This window comes from Amphiura filiformis, chromosome 14, assembly GCF_039555335.1.
Source record: "Amphiura filiformis chromosome 14, Afil_fr2py, whole genome shotgun sequence".
NCBI lineage: Eukaryota > Metazoa > Echinodermata > Ophiuroidea > Amphilepidida > Amphiuridae > Amphiura > Amphiura filiformis.
In genome coordinates, this window is record NC_092641.1 from 13,747,226 (window position 1) to 13,773,828 (window position 26,603).

The 26,603-nt window shown below is 35.9% G+C and overlaps 2 protein-coding genes across 4 annotated transcripts; one reads left to right on the forward strand and one right to left on the reverse strand.

Moving 5' to 3' along the window:
• Nucleotides 1–681: 681 nt before the first annotated feature.
• On the reverse strand, nt 682–13,822 carry LOC140169215 (uncharacterized). The gene is made up of 2 exons (XM_072192472.1): nt 13,723–13,822; nt 682–1,535 (listed from the first exon to the last, which is right to left on the reverse strand). The coding sequence occupies exons 1-2, from the start codon at nt 13,820–13,822 to the stop codon at nt 682–684; spliced, it is 954 nt and encodes a 317-aa protein (XP_072048573.1).
• LOC140169749 (uncharacterized) lies at nt 3,093–23,739 on the forward strand. 3 transcript variants are annotated; one of them, XM_072193051.1, is made up of 6 exons: nt 3,095–3,130; nt 16,515–16,706; nt 17,547–17,729; nt 20,211–20,367; nt 22,131–22,197; nt 22,393–23,739. In XM_072193051.1, the coding sequence occupies exons 2-5, from the start codon at nt 16,529–16,531 to the stop codon at nt 22,195–22,197; spliced, it is 585 nt and encodes a 194-aa protein (XP_072049152.1). In that variant the 5' UTR covers nt 3,095–3,130; nt 16,515–16,528; the 3' UTR covers nt 22,393–23,739. The 3 variants fall into 3 exon arrangements, with proteins under 3 accessions (XP_072049150.1, XP_072049152.1, XP_072049151.1); XM_072193049.1 differs by lacking the exon at nt 22,131–22,197 and having other exon boundaries at nt 3,093–3,130; XM_072193050.1 differs by lacking the exon at nt 22,393–23,739 and having other exon boundaries at nt 22,131–22,252.
• The last annotated feature ends 2,864 nt before the right edge of the window (nt 23,740–26,603 follow it).

The window sequence follows — 26,603 nt, forward strand, 5'->3', positions numbered from 1 at the left end:
ATATCAATTTTAATGATTTGCCATAAAATGTGTATTAAATTGCGAATTTCAAAAAATCAAAATTATTTGATATCAGAATGACATTCTTCGTATTCAGAATGCTATTCGATATGTCTGACGTGCTCCAATGTCCCAAAATAAATACTGTCCAAACGTTCATACCCCAGCCCTTAATGGGCCTGTTAACCCACCCAATGTGTTACAATTGAAAAACAAAAAAACAAAACAAAAAAAAAAAAAAGCTCAGTAGAGTCTCGGAAGCGGCAGGGTGACAAAGCTTTTTTCAATATGTCCAACGTGACCATAATCAATTTATTCATATCCATCGCCCGTTTTTTCCGTTTTTAAACCCACCATTTTTCTTTCGTTGAATTCGCTCTCCATATCTATTTCTTTGTTTATATCACTCCATTATAATACTCCCTTTACTATCATACCGCTTGTCGATGAGGAAGGGAACAACGAGGATACCTCGGACATTTTGCCTCCCAATGTCAAAAAGCGGCTTTCACGAAAGGACATGGGCCATGTGCAATAAATATCATCTTTAGAATGAAAGTTCATCTGTGTTGGTAGTAAACATAGTTTAGTGGTTTAAACCTTTGATCACAACACAAAAATGTGCGTACCTGGAATTTTCAGTCGACACTTCGACTTTCATCAGCAAACTGGCAAACCAAATTAGAGGTCAGCGACCTTTCGGACACATGACCCCAAAATTGGGTCGTACACTCTAGGTAACTTGTATCGGCCCCCGTCTCTGTTCAGTGATGACTGGTTCACTCTGATATAGATGGCCTCCTTCACACCACGCTCAAAATATCTGGGTTCCTTGTCCAGAATTTGAACTTTGTCCAAGTCTACATGATGGCCGGGAGACTCAATGTGGATGTGTTGGGAGACCTCAGACGAGGTAGAGTTGGGGCGGCGGTGTTCCAAAAATCGAATGCGAATTGATCTTTCAGTCTCGCCGATATACGATTCGGAACACTGACCCTTACGGGTTTGTCCTTGGCATGGAATGTAATAAACCGGCCCCGCTATGTCCTTCTTCTCGGTTTTGTCTTTTGGGGAAACAAGCAGTTGTCTTAGTGTTTGGGTAGGCTTGAAGCACGCTCTTATCCTGTAGGTGCCAAAAGTTCTTCTAAGCGCCTCGGATGTACCCTTTATATAAGGCAAAACCACTTGTCCCTTTGTCTCAGTGATAGTCTCACGTTTAACCTTTTCCGTGTCTTTGTCTTTGTTCGGCTTGACAGCTCTGTCAAAGGCCCAATTGGGATAGCCGCAATTTTCAAGCGCAGCGTTGATGTGCGACTTCTCCTCCTCCTTGTCCTCAGGATTTGTGACAATGCAATCAGCCCGGTGATAAAGAGTTTGAATGACACCAAGCTTGTGTTGGACAGGATGATTGGATTGAAAATTTAAATATTTGTCCGTATGAGTGGGTTTACGGTAGATCTTAATCTTAAGACTCCTGTCTTCTTTGATCACAGTGTGGGTGTCTAAGAACGCGAGGGCGCCATCTTCTTCACCTTCTGTTATGAATTTTATATCAGGGTCCAAAGAGTTGAGATGGTCTGTAAACTCCTGGGCATATTGCTTCTTTAGTTTTGTGTGAGTATCACAAAAAATGCTACGTGGTTTAAACCACTAAACTAAATATCATCTTGATATAGTCCTTACATATTTACAATTTATTTTCTATTTATTACGTGGTAAAGATTTAGGACGGCATGAACTCAGATCGCAACGGGAAAAACATCATTATGGGCGGAGCTCAGATTCAAACCGACACTTTTGGATCTCGAAGCGTATATCAAACCAACAGACTACTAGTCTATGATCCTTGATATCTTTGGCGAAATAAGTCAATGCTGCAAATTAAATATTCATTATAAAATGATACCAAAAATAAAATTTCTGAATCACCTAATAATAATTCAGTCAGAATTGTAAACACTGTGCAGTACTAGCGCAGTGCCGGACTGAAGAAGTATTCTCTAGATTCGGAATAGAGCAGTGGTTTTCAATTACGGATTAGCGCAGTGGTTGTCAATTTCGAACTAGCTTAGAGTCAGACTGAAGCAGTGTTTTCCTAGCTCGGACTAGCAGCGTGTCGGACTGGTGCAGTGCATTTCAGATTTGGACTAGCGGACTGTTGGACGATAGCTGTGTATCTAACTAGCAGCGAGTCGAACTAGCGGTCGCATCCCTAGTATATGACAATGAGTAACACTGATACGTGTGTATGTGTGCACGAGGTGCACCGCTATAATTCAAGTAAGGAATATATTTCAATGTCTAGAATGCTTAGTTACTGACAAAATTGGGCACTTAAGGTCAACGCCACTGTTGCCCATTGCAACCTACTGACTATGACTATTTTGCGATATTTCCTGGGCAACTAAACGTCTAGATACCTATTCCTTATTTGGCTTCTTTTTACACGACGAACCATTTCGTTGAGATCGGAGCGTTTTTCATTTTTTGACCCCCCCACCCCCCCCCCCCCCATGTTGCCAAAAACACTGACCGAATCTGCAGCTTTGAAATTTTTGTTTATAATTCAAGAACGAACTACATGACGCAAGTAGGTCAAACTATACTTTTTTTGAATCTTTTAGACGAGGACTAGTACTTTTTGAGGCTTTTAGCAATTTTAGCAAGTCTGAAATTTGAACCCTATATGTCTTGACGTGACCCATACACGGCTTCCGGCTTAAGAACCACTTCTTGACTTTTGGAACCTTTCAAATCTGATAATAGACACACTTAGCACATATGTGTCATTCAATCAAAGAGGGATAAACTAAGTTGGCCCTCTTGCATCCCTATCTATTGCAAAAAATATCACATTTAACTTTGAAGCACAAATAATTTATATTGTTCACCGTTATCATTTAACATGTATTGGAATCTCCACTTTACACTGAAATTATATAACTAGGGCAGAAACATTTCAGTTGTCAGCAAATGCACATCGAAAGTTCAGCCAATGAGCGCGCTCTTTAATTCTTGGCAAGCTGCCTGTCGTTTAGGTATAACATGTGGGGTTTACCGTACGTTCAGTGTCTCGCTATCTCATGGGAGTTGACTGTTACACTTGACATCTAGCTTTTGCAAATTAGAGGTAGGAGTATTTTTAATTTACTAGTATCAATAGTAAGCCTATTTCACTTAAATGGAAAACGAGATTCACCCTGAACACTCTTGCTATTGTCTGTTTTGTATTTCTACACATATAGGCTAATGATGGCGCAAACTGTACTATTACCAACCGGCTGACACTAAGAAATTTACATGGCAAAATGACCCGTCTCCTCCGCAGCCAATTTGGTTCCACTCCATCGAAATCAAGCTGGTCACGGAGGAGACTAACCTCATTTGTGTTTGTTCATTTGTGTATGGAGAGCCATTTTTGGAGTCTATAATGACCGATGCTGCATTGTACTAGAAATACCTTTTATGTGAAATCGCTATAGAGCCAACCAGGAACACGTATTCATTTAAATATATAGCATTAATTTAGTATCACCCTTGTGGCCGCCGTGTAGTGGAAAACCTTAATTCTTTCATTAAAAAGAAATGAAAAAAAAAAAACACGGATCCACCTGTGCACCTACAAAATGGGCACAGCAATTTGTCTCAAATATGAATGAATTTTAAGAAACATACGGGATATGATGAACCATTGACCTGACGCCATGATAGTAGGATCTATTAGTCGTTTTATATACAATGTATATACCGTATTGTCATAATACCAATATTTGTCATAATATATAATGAGTAATATTTAGCTTCGTATTATGTGCAGTCCATATGCACAAACGAATACTGACCTTTATGATATTCGGGTTTTTGTACATCTCATATAACATGTCACGTAGGAGGTCATACGTGTTGACCTTCATCTATTGTATTTGTTCAAATGTGTATGGAGAGAAGAAACGCCATTAAACGCCATTAAAACTCCATCAGTATTATGGCGTAGTTCATTGAACTCACCTGATTGCTATTCCAAGTACATCTAATGGGTCGAGGTGATTGCATTGAAAACCCTAATAAATTATTCATAACAGTTACGCAATCAATCGATAGTGCGGACACTTTTCACTTGCAAACCACCAAAATTCGTGATCTTTTGGCGTTGGAAAAGAAACACGTGAATAGAGTGCCCTCTCAAGGATAGGTACTCTTTGCTATTACTAGAGAGATTGCGAAATTTACGTGAAACGTGATACGGGAACGCCAACGGTAAGCTACATTAGTCGAAAATCGGTTAGTTTGCCCTCTGGAGGGTGAAATGTATTGTGAATTGGTCAATCGTGGAATTACCGTAAGGCGATCACGTTGCGGTTGGTAGCAAAAAATGACGTTCCAAAAAGACAAAAAAACGCATTATAAAATGCAGCAAATTGTTATGTTTGTCGTGTTATGAAGCAAATCAAAGTATCCAAATAGAACAAGTAGAGTCCGACCTGTTATATAATCCATTTTGGGGGGTTACAATTTGATCTAGTATAGACAAGAAGAACATGATGCAGTCATGTCTACAGTAGAATTCATCTCGACCTTTGCAGGACTTAAACCCCATTAAAAGCTATTAAACCAAGATAACACTCATTGAAACAGCTCAACTGATTAAATCGGATCTTCTCTGGTTGTGCACAAGTGTCTGTTTTACATGTGCGATATCGCAATAAAGCTGGTATTATAGCTTCAGTTGGGTAACCGATTATAAAGGAAACGAAAGGAAACAATGGTATGTGTACCTTTGTTCACGAAATGAGACAATGGCCTGCTTTTTGTAAACCAGCATTCTTGAAAATGAGCAACATAATGATTGTTGACTTAACACGGTTTGGAAATAATTTCTTCATATTTTTGGTGTTATCTGTCGTTTACATATCCTTCCTAAAACACAAAAGTGCGACCCTCTCCAAACACCTAAATTAGCTAAAATTTAGGACATGTTACAAAACTATATTTTCTAGAATTTCATAGAATAGTTTAAATGTAGCTTGTTACCAATATAGCTCAATATTTTCGGTCAAATCTCCATTTAATTAACACGGGGAGTTGGCTAGCTATGAGCTAGCTATGCTTTGCCCTCACTCATATTCTACGAAAGTGCGACCCCTTCTGAACATCTAACCTAGCTGTAATTTTAGGTCATGTTAAAGAAATATATTTGCTAGAAGTTTGGAGAATAGTTTAAATATTGGCTGGTTATTTTTCACACAGTGATGTTAACTAGGCAATGCCCATATACCTATAACATACACTGCCTCATTTCAAATATATAGTTTTAGTTTTGGTTTTGGTTTTGGTCACGTGGTTTCCTATTGTCCTGCCTAACCACTTGAATCATAAGATATCGAACTCATTGTTTCTACCTTTTGTTTAAAACCGAACATTTGTGTCAGTTTCTTATAAGTGGTGTGGATCGTAAAATTATTTGATTTGAAGTTACCTACTCTAAGTATACAAAAGAAATGTTTAAATTTCGCAGTGCAATATTCACGAGCAGAGAAGTCGAACAAAGCAGTCTACATTTGAAAGCATCGATTTAGTTTGAAAGCATTGACTTGAGACTACGAATTAGCCTAAGCTGATTTCACTGTGAAAATATATAGACCATCGAAATATTTCCACAGACATTACAATAGGCACTTGACAGATTATGACTTCAGTGTTATAAACACTATTATACACAACTCTATTTATGTGCATGTCGCATGACGGAAGATCAATATCAAAGAAAGCTGGTTTAAACTAACTTTTATTCAATTTATTTATTGGAGAATAGAGAGAGAGAGATAGAAGAGATCGCCAGGGAAAGAGGGTATGTGTGTGTGAGGGGGAGGGGGTAAGGGTAAGGGAGAAAGAGAAACAGAGGGGTAAGTCCATATGATATCACGGAGGTCCCCACCTGACCCCCTCAGATTTGCTTTATATTTTAGTCATATGTTGTACCTGTAAAAATATTAAAACCTGCAAATTTGAGGTCTGTAGCTCTTACGGATTTTCTGTGGCAGCCATTTAAAGTTGAAGTATGGGGTTCTAAATTTGGACTCAAAAGTTGCCCTTTAAATAAATGTCATCTTTGGGAGTCTGTGACTTCTTTACAAAAAGAGAGAGAGATCTGAAACCTTGTATACACACTAACTGCATGACAATTTGTCAAAAAGTAAAAAAAAAAAATCTGTAATTGCGCGTTGTGTCACGGGGTCATTAAATAACGCAAGAAAAATGTAATGTTTTGTAAACTGGCAAGTTTAGCCCCCCTAAATTCACATTTTTTGTCAGATTAATTATTTTTGTTGTCACTGATGCTAAATATAGGATAAATACAATACATATCCAAACAATTGAGGTCACAACTCATTTACATTTCGAACAGCGCCCTCACGAAGATGAAATTTATTGCAAATTCAACATTTTCAGGGGGTCCAAAGTCGATGTGGTCCACCTTCAAAATTTATAAAACATTTTTTTATATGACTACTAGTCTTATATTACAACTTTGCAAAGTCTCAGTAATTGTCTAGGTTGACTTCATATAAAACGACAAGCCCAAAGTTGACCATTTTCTTATGATTGCATGTACTGCAAAGGTGCCGAATTTGGAAGGCTTAAAGTCAAATTGGCCCCAATATTGAAAATAAAATGGAAATTAAAGTAAATAGGGCCAATAACTACGCATCTAGTCATTTATTTTCAATATTGTGGCCATTTTGACTTTTAAACCTTCCGAATTCGGCACATGTGAATTTAGGGGCTAAAACTTGCCAGTATACAAAACATTAATGTTTTAGCCCCTAAATTCACATTTGTTGTCAGAATAATTGTTTTTGTTGTCACTGATGATATAGGACAAATACAATGCATATCCAAGACATAGAGGTGACAATTTATTTACATTTCGAACAGCGCCCTCGCAAAGATGAAATTTAAGTTGCAAATTCAACATTTTCAGGGGCCCAAAGTCAATGTGGTCAACCTTCAAAATTCATAAACATCACTTTTATATGACTACTAGTCTTAAAGTACAACTTTGCTATATCCCAGTAATTTTATAGGTTGACTTCATATAAAACGACAAGCCCAAAGTTGACCATTGTCTTATGATTGTATGTACTGCAAATGTGCCGAATTCGGAAGGTTTTAAAGTCAAAATGGCCACAATATTGAAAATAAATGACTAGATGCGTAGTTATTGGCCCTATTTACTTTAATTTCCATTTTATTTTCAATATTGGGGCCAATTTGACTTTAACCCTTCCAAATTCGGCACATTTGCAGTACATGCAATCATAAGAAAATGGTCAACTTTGGGCTTGTCGTTTTATATGAAGTCAATCTAGACAATTACTGGGACTTTGCAAAGTTGTAATTTAAGACTAGTAGTCATATAAAAAAAATGTTTTATAAATTTTGAAGGTGGACCACATCGACTTTGGATCCCCTGAAAATGTTGAATTTGCAATAAATTTCATCTTCGTGAGGGCGCTGTTCGAAATGTGAATGAGTTGTGACCTCAATTTTTGGATATGTATTGTATTTATCCTATATTTAGCATCAGTGACAACAAAAAATAATTAATCTGACAAAAAATGTGAATTTAGAGGGGCTAAACTTGCCAGTTTACAAAACATTACATTTTTTCTTGCATATTTAATGACCCCGTGACACAACGCGCAATTACAGATTTTTTTTTTTTTTTTTGACAAATTGGGCATGCAGTTAGTGTGTATACAAGGTTTCAGACCTCTCTCTTATTTTGTAAAGAAGTCACAGACTCCCAAAGATGACATTTATTTAAAGGGCAACTTTTGAATCCAAATTTAGACCCCATACTCCAACTTTAAATGGCTGCCACAGAAAATCCGTAAGAGCTACAGACCTCAAATTTGCAGGTTTTTAATATTTTTACAGGTACAACATATGACTAAAATATATAGCAAATCTGAGGGGGTCAGGTGGGGGACCTCCTTGATATCATATGGACTTACCCAGCTGGGAGAGAGCATTGGAAGTGGGAAGGGAAGGAGGGGGAGAGGAGGGCTCAAGAGTGGAGTGGAATAATAGGGAAGAGTCGATATCGAGTGTGGGGAGGGGGGAGGGAGGAGGTTATATATAGGTGACGGAGGGAACATAGGTAAGAGGTATGGGTTGTGCTTTCCGGGGAATAATCTAATTCATAATCAAATCATCTACATCATCATGCATCGTTTATATTTCAGACAAATAAACAAAACACCCCCACCCCCACCCCTCAATATATGCACATGATGTCTATGCATAACTTATAAAACGAATCTCGGAACTCGGTGTAATTTTATGGTGTCATGGAAGTGTGCCACATACGGCAGAGAGCATCAAAAGTCGTCCGCGTTGATAGATATCGATAATGAAAATGTTAGCACAATAGGCTATTATATACGTATGGTTATAGGCCATTATACTTTTGATTATATATACCCTCTTGTGTCCTCCCAGCACAATAGTGTTATGATTGCATACCAGTTCATCTCCACATTTTAATCCCTTGATTTTTGGTTTCTGAACAATAGAGAAACCAAAACTATATATTTGAAATGAGGGAATGCCTCATTTCAAATATATAGTTTTAGTTTTGGTTTTGGTTTTGTTCACGTGGTTTCCTATTGTCCTGCCTAACCATTTGAATCATAAGATATCGAACTCATTGTTTCTACCTTTTGTTTAAAACCGAACATTTGTGTCAGTCAGTTTCGGTTTTGGTTTCAGTTTCTTATAAGTGGTGTGGATCGTAAAATTATTTGATTTGAAGTTACCTACTCTTAGTATACAAAAGAAATGTTTAAATTTCGCAGTGCAATATTCACGAGCAGAGAAGTCGAACAAAGCAGTCTACATTTGAAAGCATTGATTTAGTTTGAAAGCATTGACTTGAGACTACGAATTAGCCTAAGCTGATTTCACTGTGAAAATATATAGACCATCGAAATATTTCCACAGACATTACAATAGGCACTTGACAGATTATGACTTCAGTGTTATAAACACTATTATACACAACTCTATTTATGTGCATGTCGCATGACGGAAGATCAATATCATAGAAAGCTGGTTTAAACTAACTTTTATTCAATTTATTTATTGGAGAATAGAGAGAGAGAGAGAGAGATAGAAGAGATCGCCAGGGAAAGAGGGTATGTGTGTGTGAGGGGAGGGGGTAAGGGTAAGGGAGAAAGAGAAACAGAGGGGAGAGAGCATTGGAAGTGGGAAGGGAAGGAGGGGGAGAGGGGGCTCAAGAGTGGAGTGGAATAATAGGGAAGAGTCGATATCGAGTGTGGGGAGGGAGGAGGTTATATATAGGTGGCGGAGGGAACATAGGTAAGAGGTATGGGTTGTGCTTTCCGGGGAATAATCTAATTCATAATCAAATCATCTACATCATCATGCATCGTTTATATTTCAGACAAATAAACAAAACACCCCCACCCCCACCCCTCAATATATGCACATGATGTCTATGCATAACTTATCAAACTCGGGTGTAATTTTATGGTGTCATGGAAGTGTGCCACATACGGCAGAGAGCATCAAAAGTCGTCCGCGTTGATAGATATCGATAATGAAAATGTTAGCACAATAGGCTATTATATACGTATGGTTATAGGCCATTATACTTTTGATTATATATACCCTCTTGTGTCCTCCCAGCACAATAGTGTTATGATTGCATACCAGTTCATCTCCACATTTTAATCCCTTGATTTTTGGTTTCTGAACAATAGAGAAACCAAAACTATATATTTGAAATGAGGGAATGTATGAAGGCTGCCATGTCCAGTCCATATATCTATATTACACTATAATGGTAATCGCTATACGTATACATGTAAGTATAAGTATAGGCATATAAAGGTTGTTTTTAAGAAATTTCCATTTAATTTTATTTTAAGAAGGAGATTGGTATAGAAATAGTGGCGTACCCAAAGAGGGGAGGGGGTTGGGGAGGGGCAGATTCACCTCTGTGAGAAGTCTTGGGAGGGAGGAGGAAGGAAGAGGGAGGAGGGATATGGAGAATGAGAGAGGGCTGGAGGAAGGGAGAAATAAAAAGATATAATAAAGACAAGTAGATAAATAGAAATATCAGGAAAATGATGGGAATGAGAGAGGGAGGGTGACAGGGGACAATGAGAGCGAGGGAGTGATAAAGTGTAGGCCTAGGAAAGAATAAGTACAGAGAAGGGAAAAGAAAGGAATGATGGATACATTTAATAATAATTATTAGGCCTATATAATAACTAAATACATAACAGCACTGGGCAGCCATTCGATGATGTCAATGCCTTTATTCGTTACGTAATTAAAACGCCCAGTCAGATGTATTTCACACTTACCTAACACAACTCACCCAATTTCGCAAACTGGACGTTGAATGTACACTCTCATGAATATTGATTGGCAACATTTTCCAATATGTCAGCGCTCTAATCGGAAACAATAGAACAATATACCCTGCAGAGCGTTGGCTCAGAGCAATACAGCCAGTCGTATTTGCATATCAATACGCTGGCGAAGTTACGTAATAATCGGATTAACTACCATAGCAATAGGTGAAAACAATTTTTGAATATACCGCGCTGCACTGATACTTTCACGCGGTACCTCTGCATTGAACCATATCATGCTGATCACTTGCACCTGTAAGATTAGTATCATTGAAAAGACCAGTATTGTGTTCAATCTATAACTGCAGACATACACAGGCGATTAGTTCAACCTGCTTGTAGTGCAGCGCGATATGTTCAAAATTGTTTTCACCTATTGCTATGGTAGTTAATCCGATTTATTACGTAACTTCGCCAGCGTATAGGGCCTACCGAGGAAAGTGGGTTTGATGAGAGAAGATAATCTTCTCTGGTTCGATGCACCCAAGGTGAATCAATGTGTGCTCGCTATATCTTTAGATATATTTGTCTCAGCATAGCGCCACCATGAGCTTTTACATGTAGTCTTGGTTCAGACTCTATATATTAGACTTTATTTCAACACGGAAAGCCCAATTCAACAAAAGTTGTTCTTCCTTGGGGCCGTGCATAAACAAACATACATGTACAAAATAACAAATAATTACAAAAGCTTATTATCTAGACTTAAACATATTACAAACTCAAAAGTATTAATTGTCAAGTCAAACTGATACTTATGGTTACATACATACCATGCTTACAGACATGGCTTTATGATTTTTTAAGATTATTCTTGAAAGTATACAATGTTGGAGAGTTTTGGATATTATTTTCTAGTTCATTCCAGCTTACAGCACCTCTATATGACAGACTGCGCTTTTTGTACTCTGTTCTTGGCAGGGGAATAGTTACATTGCTTTGGCTTTAACGAAAATTATAGGTATTGTTTACGTGACTGAAAATATGACTCAAATAAGGAGGTGCAAGATGATTTAAGATTTTGTAGGTTAAAATTAAACAATTTGAGTTTTGTCTGTCAATTAATGGTTTCCAATTAAGTTCAGCACGGACATCTATGCTAGGTGTGTCCCATTGTGCACCACAGATAGTTCTTGCAGCCCTGTTTTGAATAACTTGAAGTTTCTTTGAAACAGTAACACCACAATTTCCCCATACAACATTACAATAATCTAAGTGTGGCAGAACAATAGCATTATACACAGTACATAAAATATCCTTAGGGAGACTATTTGCCCTGCATTGTTTGAGCATGAACATACCTTTTAGACTTTTTTTACGTACATTATTGATTTGCTCATTCCAAGTTAATGTGTCATCAATAATTACACCCAGATGTTTACATTTATTAACTTTCTTTATAGTTACACCATTTATGTTGATAGATAATTCATTAACACTGTTCTTAATTGTATTGAGTCTTTGTCTAGATCCTATTAGCATAAATTCAGTTTTATCAGTATTCAGACTAAGTTTATTACTTTGTAATCAATTATTTATAATTTTTAAATCATTATTAATACATTCCGTGATATCATTTGACGAGTTAGAGGCATAGTACAACACAGTATCATCTGCATATTAACTTTACAATGAGAAACATAATGTGGTAAATCATTTATATAAATGAGAAAAGCAAGTGGTCCGTCAATTGAGCCCTGGGGCATTCCACATACAGTTTCTTTAAAGTCTGAGAGAGCCCCATTTACAGATGTACATTGGGTGCGACCAGAAAGATAACTAGTAAAAACCACTTAATACAATATTCACCTACTTTATACATTTTAAGCTTACTCAAGAAGATATTATGGTCTACGGTGTCAAATGCTTTCTTCAGGTCCAGCAGACATAATCCAATTAAATTACCTTTATCAATTTCATTATACCAGTCCTCCGTGATGTTTATAAGAGAAGAAGAAGTGGCGTGAGATGGCCGGAAACCAGATTGGTTTATATTAATTAAACAATTTACATTTACGTACTCGTACAGTTGATCAAACACGGCCCTTTCAATAATTTTAGAGATAACAACTAGAATTGAGATAGGTCTATAATTGCTAGGATCATTGGGATCACCAGCTTTAAATACTGGAATCACCTTTGCACGTTTCCAGCATGTAGGAAAAGTACATGATGCAAAAGAATTATTTATTAAATAAGTTACAATTGGTGTGATTAATGGTGATGCTATTTTCAGTAGTCGAGCTGGAATGTTATCTAAACCAGTAGCTTTATCATTTGCTAACTTATTGAGTTGATTGAATACATAGTCATTTGATACATTTACAAATTCAAAATGTGACTGATCAGTTTGCTGCTTTTCATTGACTTCATAATTACAAAAGTTATTTTTAGCAATCTTACTTGCAAGTTTAGGGCCTATATTGGCAAAAAAATTGTTCAATTCATTTGCTTTATCCTTAGGTTCAGTTAGTGCCAGGCCATTTTCAGAGTTAATAACAGATATGTTTGTATTTTTACCTTTAGATGGAACAATATGCCGTAGATGTTCCCAGCTTTTTTTAATATTATTCTTGTGTGCATCAAAACCTTGTTTAAGAAACTCTTTCTTTTTATCTTTTATAAGTTTATTAGTTTTGTTTCTAATTTTACGGAAATTTTCCCAGCATTTGTTATCATTACTTGATTTAATAGCAATTTGTTTAAGTTTGTCACGTTTACGCATCATATTTAGCACATCATCGGTGATCCATGGAGAACACTTTTTACGAATTCTATGCTTTTTAAAAGGTGCATGCCTGTCAATTACTTCAAGAAATAATTTTTCAAATAGTTCAGCTGAAGTGTTAACATTACCAGTATTAAATACACTATCCCAGTTTGTTTGACACAAATCATTTAAGAAGTCAGTTTCATTGAATTTCTTGTAAGAACGAGATGTTCTGAAGTTATGTTTATCTGCATGCATTTTATCATCACCATCATTTTCATTTGTTGGTTCATTACATATCCTGTGTTTTTTACCCCATATTGCATATGATATTGAATGGTCACTTAAACCAACATGAATTACTCCAGAATCACATATCTTAGAAGGATTTGTACAATATATAACATCAATGAGTGTTTCACTATTCTTGGTTATCCTGGTTGGTTCCTTAATTAGCTGTACAAGGTTCATATTACTACAAATTTCTTTGAGTCTATTTGTATAACAATGAGGAGTGCTTGTTAATAGATCACAATTTAGATCACCCATAAGTATAATCTTTACCTTCTGACTCAACTACTTGAAGAAGATGATTAAGATGATTGAATAGATCAATAGCTGACCCAGGCACTCTATACCATATTCTATTACCCCCACGACCCATTATTCAAAATCGCGCACTGTGATTTGTTGAAACGCGTCACGTGACAGACCATTAATTAGCGATAAAGTGTCAAGGGCAACGAACTTGATGTTCTTCTATCATCACAGCGCACAGCAGAGCGCACAGCACACCTGCTTATGTAGGGGAGAATGGAATGTCAGGGGTGTGTTATTGTATGTGCATACCTGCTTATAGGGGAGAATGGAATGTTAGGTTGTGTTATTGGAATGTGCATACGCTTTGGCTACGCGTATGTGCTCCACCTTGAGGTAAACAACTTGAAATATTTGGGCAAAAAATTTGATATTTTCTTTTTAATTCACACTATTTTGTGGTAATAGAATAGAAATAAAGGGTGCAGCATTATCCTTTACACGCAAATAATGTGTCCTCGGCAGTAAAACGTTTAAATAATGGGTTCGGCTGCGCCTCACCCATTATTTACGTTTTACTGCCTCGACACATTATTTTCGTGTAAAGGATCATGCATTACCCTTTATTTCTTAAATATAACTATAATGGGTTTCCTTTTAAGAGGCATCAGTTCAAGTTGATTTGAAACTAAATCATCTCTTACTTTGTGAATACAGTTTTTGTTTACATAAAAAGCTACACCACCACGCCTATTATTAACATAATTTCAATTTAGTACTCTATCATGTCTATACAAAAAATAATTATCAATATCTATAATGTTATCTGATATATGTTCATTTAAGAAAGTTTCACCAAGTCCCATTACATCAATGGGATTATCATTAAGTATATGCTTTAGCTCATCAATATTACCAGTAAGACTGCAATGTTTAGGTTTGCTAAAACAATATTTTTTTCATGTGTATTAAGAACTTTGTAGGGATTCAAATTATTCAAGTGATTAATATCATTACTGTTGTTGTCTTTACTGATTTGGTTTGAATTGTCACTTGATATATTCAAACTATTGTTGCTTTCAATACCCATACAAGCTTCACTAATATCATTTAAAACATAATCAGTATAACTGTCATTGCTATTTTCAACACTATTTTCATTTAAAAGGTGGATGCTATTTGTTAATTCATTGATCACTTTGTCATCATTATCATTAGGATCAACATCATTGTCATTCTTTACGTTAACATGAACATTATTTCTCACAATCGTATTTTAATTTTTGACTCTACTAATTTCTTCTTTACTGATTTGGTTTGAATTTTCACTTGATATATTCAAACTATTGTTGCTTTCAATTCTAATACAAGCTTCACTAATATCATTTATGGTATGATTTATATTTTCATTATTAATATCATTAACATTATGTATGCTTTCATCCAAGACAGGCAAGTTATTTTTAACATGAATATTTTCGTGTGAAGTAGAACAATCAATGTTTTCATCGATACTAGAATTAATTACGCTTACAATTACAGTATCTTTATCTTTTTCCTTACAATACTTGTTTCTATAGTCACATGTTGTAGTTCTAGAAAGCACAGTTTTGGAAAAGGAGTCATCTTGATCAATATCATATTCCTTATTAAAAGTTAACTCCTTGAAATTCCTTTTGACAAAGCAAGTGTCACTACAATCAATACATTTCACATAACAATAGGGGCATATAATGCCTTGGTCATCATCAAGATGAGTAGAAATATTTAAAGACCTTATTACTTGACTCCCTGTATGTCTTGTTTGTGAGGGAAAACATTTGTAGAAATAGCTATGCGAAGGTTACGAACAAGTCCATAATTGTTCAGGTGTACATTGTCCCAATACAGATCGTCTCTTAGGATTTTTCCATCTAAGACAGTTGGCGGATTGTCCACAAACGATACCCGTCTGCTTGATTGGGCATTTCTATAGAAGATTCTGTTCAGTTGTTGAGATGTTTTATTTATGCGGCTATCACAAACATACTACGAACGACGAGCGTTAGGACCGACACAAACTGGCTGTGTAGGAGGCTAGTTTGATGTGAACGGCATTATCACGTTCTATCGCATAATGCCGTAATCCGTATCCCGTATGGCGTTTGCAGTGAACGCCTCTTCGCAATCTCTCTACTATGCGAATTCCTGTGAAATGTGAAATAACAGCCATAGAGTATCAACTGTATTTAACTGGAATAGGGAGTAGTGCCTCCGTGGTTTTACAAGGCTCACTCAGTCATTTAATTACGCGCTGCAACAGATCGAGTTTGGTGTAGCTTGGTGTTGATCGACACCTTTTCAATTTAAATGTCGGTATAAAACATTCCCTTCAGTAATTTTTGGTATCAGAATTTTACCTTCCCTTATTATTAATAGAAATCGTAGTAAATTTACCAGTTGCTGAAGTATCTTGGTTTTCTCACTGATACTAATGCCGGTATACAAAAGACTCTCCCGTATTAGGTATTGGTAAATCGTTTGCTGAATCATACGCTGTTTGTTAGTATTTTGGCTGATTATCTAATACCCTTATACAAGTGTCTACCCCTTGTAAAGATGCAAGATTTAAGATAAATAGCGCCCTCATTGCGCAACTTTTCTTTAAAATGACTCAGTTTTATATGCCATCAAACAACCGTGATTTCCGTGTCTGTTTTTATGTTTTTCGTTATGTGTACGTAATTCTAATATTATTGTTTGCTTTCTTATTATAGATGTGCAATAATTTTATATCAGTCAATATTTATTCGTGTATATATAAAGGCATTTTCCACCAGTAAAATATTAACAAATGGAACTGCAGCACATCTTTTGGATCATTGCGTTGATCTGCAGAGTGCAGAGTGAGACTGAAAAGCAGCTATGTGAGGCAGCTTGTGAAGATTGCTTCGCTAATCGTGATTCATTAAAGCGGATGGGGTGCTTGGAGAAGTGTATTCGACAAGATGTACAACAGTTTACCTGTCCGGGTAATATTTTTTGTTATAATAAGAAAAGTATCTCTTAGGGTAGGGTAAGGTTTTGGTTCAACATGGTTGAAGGGTTTATAGTCCCCCCCCCACACAAAGAGTCTCTAATCTGGGCCAAATGTCGTTTAATATAAGACGGAAAAGGGTAGAGGTCACTCATTGAAATATATAGTTTAGAGCAAAATTATTAGTACTGACCTGTCAATACCAATTATTTTCCATTTTTGTTTAACTACGACTCGTATGAATATTATTAATATTGAATGTTCAGAACCAGAAAGCCGTAAGTCACTATGACCAGCTCTCACAAAATGAGCATAAAGTTGAGTATAAAATTGTGTTACGCTTAATGGACTGTATCTTTTATAGTACCCTAGCGACTTTATGCTCATTTTGTGGGAGCAGGTGATTGTGAGTTGATGCTTTCTGGTTCCCAACCCTCGATATAATCATATTGCTTTTAGACCTAACAATGTATGTACCTTCAACTTTCATAGGCATTTTAGATCTTATGAATGGGATATATCTTATTGAAAGTAGACATTGCAAAAACGACTGTTTTAGAGAGATTTAATTTTGTTTAAAGAATATTTTTTATTGTTTCTTTAGTTTTTGTTTTGTCATAAACTGATGTATCTCCAAAAACATCGAAATGCCAGTTACAATGTAGAACCTTGTTCTACTGTAACGACATAACCTGCCCAACATTCTTAGTTTGTCATGACCACTGTTGCCCACCTCTTTTTTCTTTTCTATTTTTGCACAATGTCGCACATCTCCAGTCTGCGCTTTATTGTCTTAATAATTCAATTTTTTTCGTTTGTGTTTCATTGATCTAAGGGAGCCAATCTTTCCTTAATGTTGTAAACACACCTTCTCCAGCTCTTGAAAGAGATATTGAGGATTTCTTCACAAGTAGATCGGATATGTTCTCGGCAAAAGATGTCGCAGGTTTAGCGGCTACCTTTACTGCAAAGTCATTGATTGTCATTAACGGTCAGATACCTGTCATTGGACGAGCTGGTAAATACAACCAAAATCTGATGCAGAATTAAAAAGTTTAAAAGTTTTAATCTGACGTCGCTGTCAATCAAACTCCCTACGACCCTTGATTGGATAGTAATACGTAAAAGGGAGTTGCAGTGATTCATCGGAGAAAAGGAATTGCAGTAAATGCGAAAAGTTAGGTACTTTTACAAAGCAAAAAATAACTGTTCTAGGCATCGTTGAAATGGTGCCTTCAGGAAAGAAAGTTTCCTATTTCTAAAACTTAACGTTTTAGACAGTTTGTATGCTTGAAAATTCAAGATTAACCATGAGGCACCCTAAGCACGCTGTTTAACCGCCGCTTTCAGAAACTTATTTATCACGGCAACTCGCAAACAAATCGTTTCCGAGTTTGATTGGTGACGTCAGACGCAAACTAGTATTTTTAATTCTGTCTCAGATTATAAGCGACTGATTAGTCTGAATGAATCTAACTAACTATAACTATTAAACTAACTTACTAACTTACTATTTCATCACTTAAACATAAAAGATTCTTGGTATCGGGCTTTTGTTATTCAGTAAGTGTGCTTCCGGTAATATTTTGCTTACCGCCTGGCACATTAACTTGACACGGCGACAAAAACTACTATTTGCCAAGAGTTAGTAAAAGCAGGGAAAGATCTAGGTTTTAAAGAGGGAGGACCGCTCATCGCTTATATGCACAAATTGTACAAATGTGAATCAACTGGCCATTGTCAGGGAGCCCGAGTGCGGGGGCCATGGAAATCGGTAAATTGTGCAAAAATTGGAGAGTGAGGCTGAATTTACAACAAAAAAAATTTCAGAGGAGGTGGTCGCCCTTGAGTGTAAATGCAATTTTGAGAAATAGAGTAATGAAGATTTATTAAATACTGGTGTTATTACTTTGTAAATTAAGCATGTGGACTAGTTCGTGTAAAATGGATTTGGTTGCAATCCCAGCAAACACAAAAACGTTTTAAAAACGTTTTAAATAAGTTATATTTTGGGTTTTGGTTTAGGTAAAGACGTTTTAATAACATTAAAATGTCGGGTTATATAAAGATCATGAAATCGTTTTAAAACGTTTTGTATGAAAACACACTACAACAATATTTTTAAAATGTTTTCGAAATGTCATTGTAAACTATTTTTGCAAACATTTTGGCCATATATTTTGTCAACACTAAAAATAACATTATGTTAAAATATTTGCACCCAGCAAACACAGAAATGCTCTTAAAATGTTTTTTTTACAAAACGTTTTTATAACATTTAAATGTCGGGCTATATAAAGGTCGTGAAAACATTTGAAAAACGTTATTGTAAATATTTTGGGCAAACCTTTTTTGCAAAATATTTTTTCAACCCCAAAATAACATTCTGTTTAGATTGATTTGTACCAAGTTTTCAAAAATGTTTTGGGAATGTTATTAAAACGTTTTTATACCCTTTATATAAAACATAATTTAAATGTTTTCTGTAAAACATTTGTGTTTGCTGTGCAGTAAATTACCAACAAATGTTATTTAATGTTATGAAAACGTTTTATAACATTAATGTACCCTTTATATAACCCGACATTTAAACGTTTTCTGACAACCTTTTATAACCTTTTGCGAATGATGTCGAAAACGTTTTGTGTTTGCTGGGATAATTAGTTTTAAATTAACCCACGACTTTCCATAACTTGACTATTGGTTTATGAGAAAACTTCGGATTTTATTTCAGATATTGTGATGGGGTTAAGGGCTGGGGTATGAACGTTTGGACAGTATTTATTTTGGGACATTAGAGCATATCAGACATATCAAATTGCATTCTGAATACGAAGAATGTCATTCTGATATCAAATAATTTTGATTCTTTGAAATTCGCAATTTAATACACATTTTATGGCAAATCATTAAAATTGATATTTTTGATATTTAACAGTACTTGAAGTAAACTTTATAAATCTGATGATTTATACTTAAAGTGTATGTAGGTGGGATGAAAAGCCGACGATTCAATTGAAAATTTTGACCTTTCGTATTGAAGATATTGGATTTTTTCCCAAAACACCCAAAAAAAATAGGTCTTTTGGGAAAAAAATCCATATCTTCAATATGAAAGGTCAAAATTTTCAATTGACCGTCGGCTTTTCCTCCCTGCTACATACACTTTAAGAATATATCATTAGATTTATATAATTTACTTCGAGGACTGTTATATATCAAAATTTGAAAAATATCAAATTTTTATAATTTGTCATAAAATTTGTATTATATTGTGATTTTAAAAATGAAAATTATTTGATATCAGAAAGACATGCTTCGTATTCAGAATGCAATTCGATAGGTCTGAGGTGCTCTCATGTCCCATAAAAAATACTGTCGAAACGCAATAAACGCTAATTTTGGATCCCTTAAGTGTGGTAAGAGGCTGTTAATCGGGCCACCTATTTAATATGATGTGTATACTCAGTGTACAGTGTATTCGTTCCTTGTGTTTCAGACAGAGCAAAAAAACTGGCTGATTTCTTTGATGCAAATCCCGATGTCGACCATGTGCACTATACTCCCGTTGCATTCAGTGAAGAAAACGGAATCATCTGGGTCAACGGTATGCAGTCTAACTTTGATAAGCAAGGAAATAGGATCTGTTCATACGGGTGAGTTGATGAAGGGGAAAGTGTTCTTAATGGATCCTTTGGCATCTAGTGCAATTGGTTTTTCTTCTCTTGCAATCAGCTGCAGGCGTGAATGGCAACATTTCGGTGTCATAAGTATAACATGGTTTTAATCACGTGATTGACATGACAGCTTCACGTGGAAATATTATAAACATCCTCGTCCAAATTGTTTGTATTTCCTTTTTTTCATTGGCACATCGATTGTATGGTCAGTTGTTTATCCAAGATCCATGTTTTTATAAAGTGACCTTCAGCTTCTCCATACTCATGCAGCTAGCTGCGTATGAATGGCCAAATGGACCAAAAAACGTGTAAGATTATACGTGTAACCTTACACGTGTAAGATGCATCTTTTGCGTTATGTAAGATAGCATGTTATACGTATTAGAATCTAGCGGGTTGCTTAAATTGACGAATCATATAATAACCCATAATAACCCCAAACAACCTTTCATCTTACGCGTATTCATCTTCGACCAATGAAATCTCACCATAGCATTTCTTTTTACGCGTAAGAATTGCCTATTGGGGATGGACGGTATTCCGATTTGACTGGTATGACGAGTGTCGAATAATCTCTGCCTCGATATCGATCTGCACCGTGGTAGTTTATGCAAACGTGGTTATTTTACTATCACATTTTGAAATTTAACTGATATGAGTATTAATTGACTCCAGATAACTGAAAAAAGTAGCCAAAAAGTGAGATGAATCGGGATGTGACCATGACGGACCAACAGTCGGAACAATTCCAGACAGAGATTCGTCATCAGGACATTGTAGCACTAATTAAGAAAATGCCTCGCTTACGATTTTGGTGACGAGCTCTCATTATCCTCGGTACGCCGCCAATAATATCATGTATAGTCCATCACTAAAATCCAAATCTTACACGTATAAGAAGTCGTGGGTTTTACAAATCACAAAACGTCTTTACATATTATTGGTTGAAGTTTGTTACGCGTGAGATGATTGGTTGTTTGTGATTTCTTACTCTGTTATTCGTCAATCCGCATCATTCTTACACGTATAAGATGCAATCTTACGCGTTTTTTGGACCACTTGGCCATTCATATCTGCGCGATATAACACCGTTAGCTTGCCATGTGCGTGAATCCGGGGGGCAGAGAGGCTTAAGCGAGATAGAGATCGTTGTTACTGAAGCTAATGGTGGAAGGGGGTTACGATCGTATGTAGGCATACATATCCCTATCCCTACTCCCTGACTCGATCCCCACAAATCTTCCCAGAATTCTCCGAAAGTTTCCACCTTATAGTGTGCAGTGGACACTGACGCACCACAAAATTTACCCACTCCTGGCTAAATCGGCATTTTTTAGGACAGGGAAGAGAAGCATGGAGGTGGAGGGGAAAACGAGAAAACAGGAAAAGATTGAAGAAGCAGTGGGCAGAAGTGAAAGTTGAATTTTCTGGGTCCGAACCATCGGCATTATTGATTCCGTACGACACCAACCAATAGTGAGTCCTGGTGAAGTTAGAGCTACATCTGACGAAAGCTTGACCATTTTCACACAGTTACTGGCTGCACCAGTACTAGTTTTCACACATTGATCGGCTGCACCGGTAATGTAATCCCGTCGTGAAATCTACTTACCTGATCAGCCATTAATTTAGCACTGAAATATTTGATACTCGTCTTAATCTTGATACAATATCTTATATCTTTGTACAAGTTCAATATAATATGAAACTGACCGTACTTTTGCTCTGTATTTTAACAGGTTTATGAGTCTCCTTACACGCACCGGTGGAAAGCTTCAAGAATTCACCTTAGTCTTCTTTCAATAAGTATGTTAAGGGATTTGGAACTAAAGGTGTTGATTCCCCTCCCGATTTTCAGATAAAATTATTTAGGTCATAAAATAAATAACGGTTAGAATGAAAGCCCCTCGTGTCTTAAAGATTTTGATACAATATCATATACCTTTATTCAAATACAATATAATGTGAAACTGACCATACTTGTGCTCTTTATTTTAACAGGTTTATGAGTCTCCTTACACGCGTTGGTGGAAAGCTTCAAGAATTCACCTTAGCCTTCTTTCATAAAATTCAATAAGTATGTTAAGGGATGTGGAACTTAGGTGACGATCTCGCTCCTAATTTTCTGATCAAATCAGTTAGTTTTTAAAATGTAAACATCTCAACAAATAAGGGTTAGAAAGCCACTTTTATGGACAGAATATTTATTACTCTATTATTATAATATAGGACTGATATAATTCCAACATTTGCTGTGATGGTCCAAGTTCATACCCATATTAGGCTCGAGCTCTTTTTCACATTTCCTCTAATTGGATATTTAGATTTCGACGATTGCCTGTAAAAAGGTGACATGTTTCTGAAACTCGTTTTGCTTGTAATGTTAATACCTATTGAGGCTATTGTGCATGATTTTAATTCATAAGCTCTTTTACCTGACCAATTTCAGCATCTTTTACTCACCATAAAGGTTGCTTGCGTAAATCTCGATATTTTTAACAGTGTCGGTCAAAACGATTTTAAAAAATCTAGTGATGCTCTTAAATAAAATTTATCTTTAAAATATCTATTGCAAAAACAAGTTTAACTCCATTCGAAGAGAATAATTATTACATTACAAGTTGACACTCGTTGCAATTTTTTATTCGTGAAGAACCTTATTATCACTGCGAGAACCCCATTGAGACTTCAAAGGTTCTTCAAGCGCACATGGTTCGTGAACCAACCCTATATCATTTTGAAGAACTCTTTTTCTAAGAGTGTATCTGTAATGTTTGAATTCTTCTACACACTCGCTATGAAGTGATCAATGCAATTTTGGCCAAAGCTCACTGCCATTCGCAAGATGCTGTGAACTACCAAATCGCAATAGTTTAAAATAGTTGCTACCTTAAGTCTTTCGTATTGGGTAACAACAGTTTTTGTACGGATGTTTTAACTCCAAATTGTGAGTTCCAGACTTCATGGACTTGCTAGACAGGGAACATTGAAGTACCCGAAAACGTGACACATCACGTGTTATATTTGTGACCCCTTCCTACAAAACTCGGTACATATCCAAATTGTACTGTTTTTAAAATATTCAAGCTTTGAAATGGTCACAATTTTTGTTTTTGTTTTTGACCATGTACATTGGTCAAGTGTCCTTTCGATATTTAGTATTAAATGAAATTATGAGATATACACATGATACTAAAATAATCATCTTCTTCTGAAATAAACTGACCTAATTTTATAGTACACATCATTTAGAGGTCTTTACCTCAATATTAGGTCTGCCGAAATGTTCCAGGTCACTACTTTTGACAAGATTCCGATTTTAATTAACATATATATATTGTGGACTCGGATATGCTTGCTATTGTGGAAACAATAATGTGGAGTAATTTCGGACGACGCTGTATTTCATTACTAAAGACTTGAACCGGACCAGTATAATTATGTCTTTTTTTCAGAATATAATTGGCTTCAATAAACTGACAAATGCACTACTGTATTAGATTGGAAATGGAATGTGTGAAGTCATTGTGTGTAGGCCCTATATAGTTAAAAATGTGTTCACAACAAACGAATACAATATAGGTAAAATATATGAAATAATGAACTATCACTATATTGAAAATTAAGAAGATAAAAAGCCGCTTTGCGGCTGGTTACTTACATTACACAAACCCTCCTTTAATGCACAATATGTTTTTTGACGTAGCCTTAAAGGGGGTCTCCGGTAATCACAACATTATGCCTTATTTGTAAGAAAAATATTTATCAAGCATGAATCACGTGGTTTGATTTAAAACAAACTCATAGTGACCATAAAAACGAATAAAAACATCCGTATCTCAACAAGCGATATTCAAAATTCCCGGGCGCTGAAATTGTCGAGTGCAATGACGTCCCAGTAATACAATGAAGGCTGACGACAATTGAGCACAAACAATCATTACGTCATTGCACTTAGACAATTTCGGGGCGGGAATTTTGAATATTGCGTGTTGAGAGGCGACTGTTTTTATTCGTTTTTATGGTCAATATGAGTTTGTTTAAAATAATACCACGTGATTGATGCTTGATAATTATTTTTCTAACATATGAGGCATAATGTTATGATTGCCGGAGACCCCCTTTAAACCTAGGTTGTAGCACGGTATGTTATATAGTTGATTCAAGTACGATACAATCGCGTAAACATCAGAATTTTGAAAACAATTGAGGGTGTCCTCCTCGCAAATGTTACAATATGGCTTGAAGCCTAATAACAAAAAGTCATGGTGTTGATATAACCAATCGGCACTCAAATCGTCACCCAAAGTCGACACGTGGCATTCGGGTGCACAATTGATATTTTCTAGATAATTCCGCTGATTCCACTGTAGCATTCGTTGTCAATTGATCAGTATAGTGATTTCAAGTTACTAAATATATATATATCTGTCAAGTTGAACTTTGAAGAAGATGAACATATAAAGAATATGACAATGGAATTTGACGTTTCTGTTGTTTTCATCATCACCATAACATTAATAGGTGAGTGTACTTTTTTATTCAAGTTTTTTTTTATGGACAACTTAAATGTGCTATATCTATGATAACATTCTTCTTAACCATTATTACTCATGTTACCTAGTATTGTTTGGTTATACGCTACACTATCTCCGACTGCACTTATTTACATACCTCAAATGCTATATTGGTACCAATGGATAGCCACAGAAAAACTCTGCCCAGTGATACCAAAAAAAGACCAACATTATCCAAAAGACGTCACTATCACAGTATAGTTCCCCAAGCAAGGGAAATATTCGCTATATGCACAAAATAATGAAATATGGGCCAAAAACAATTGATTTGGGCTAAAAAACAAACGTTTTACCAGATATTTAGCTAAAAATGAAAGAAGATCACTAAACTCATAATTTTTTTGTAAGAGCAGAACTAAATATTAGTGCATTTCCTCTGTCCCCGAATTTTGATCATCAATATGGTTTCGCATTGTCCTAAGATTAGCAAAAGTCACTTTGGTCGCATATTTGAGCATTTTAACGCATTGTCCTAAGATTAGCAAAAGTCACTTTGGTCGCATATTTGAGCATTTTAACGCATTGTCCTAAGATCAGCAAAAGTCACTTTGATCGCATATTTGTTCATTTTAACGCATTGTCCTAAGATTAGCAAAAGTCACTTTGGTCGCATATTTGAGCATTTTGACGCATTGTCCTAAGATTAGCAAAAGTCACCTTGGTCGCATATTTGATCATTTTAACGCATTTACCTAAGATTAGCAAAAGTCACTTTGGTCGTATATTTGAGCATTTTAACGCATTGTCCTAAGATAGGAAAAGTCACTTTGGTCGCATATTTGATCATTTTAACGGATTTACCTAAGATTAGCAAAAGTCACTTTGGTCGCATATTTGAGCATTTTAACGCATTGTCCTAAGATTAGCAAAAGTCACTTTGGTCGCATATTTGAGCATTTTAACGCATTGTCCTAAGATTAGCAAAAGTCACTTTGGTCGCATATTTGAGCATTTTAACGCATTGTCCTAAGATTAGCAAAAGTCACTTTGGTCGCATATTTGAGCATTTTAACGCATTGTCCTAAGATTAGCAAAAGTCACTTTGTTCGCATATTTGAGCATTTTAACGCATTGTCCTAAGATTAGCAAAAGTCACTTTGGTCGCATAGTTGAGCATTTTAACGCATTGTCTTAAGATTGTGTATGTGTTATTAAAATGTAACTATTATACACCACAAGTGTCTGATCTCCAATGTCACCAATGTCAGAGTGCAATAAAAGTAACGCAGCTGTTATAAATGCACCTACGTATAGCTTCAAAACTAATCATTGTTTTCGCAATATTTCAGTATAGAAAGAAGGAGGATTTATTCACGCGCATTTTAACACTCCATTTGTAAAATGTTGTTCAAGATCAACAACACATTAGTGCATTTCAAGTAAAATAGCTGCAACCTTTAAATTCGGGTATTGTTCTTTCAAAACAATGCTGTGTTGTTAATATTGAACAAAATTGGACAAGTAGGGTATTAAAATGCGCGTAAATAAATCATTAGTTCTGAAGCTATAGGCGTATTTATAACAGCTGCGTTACTTCTTGTGTGGACTTTATAATGTATTCAACCGTCAAAGGAAAATGGCTGAGCTCAATATGTGGAGTAAAGCCTACCGCAGAACAGGGTAAGTTCAAAATCT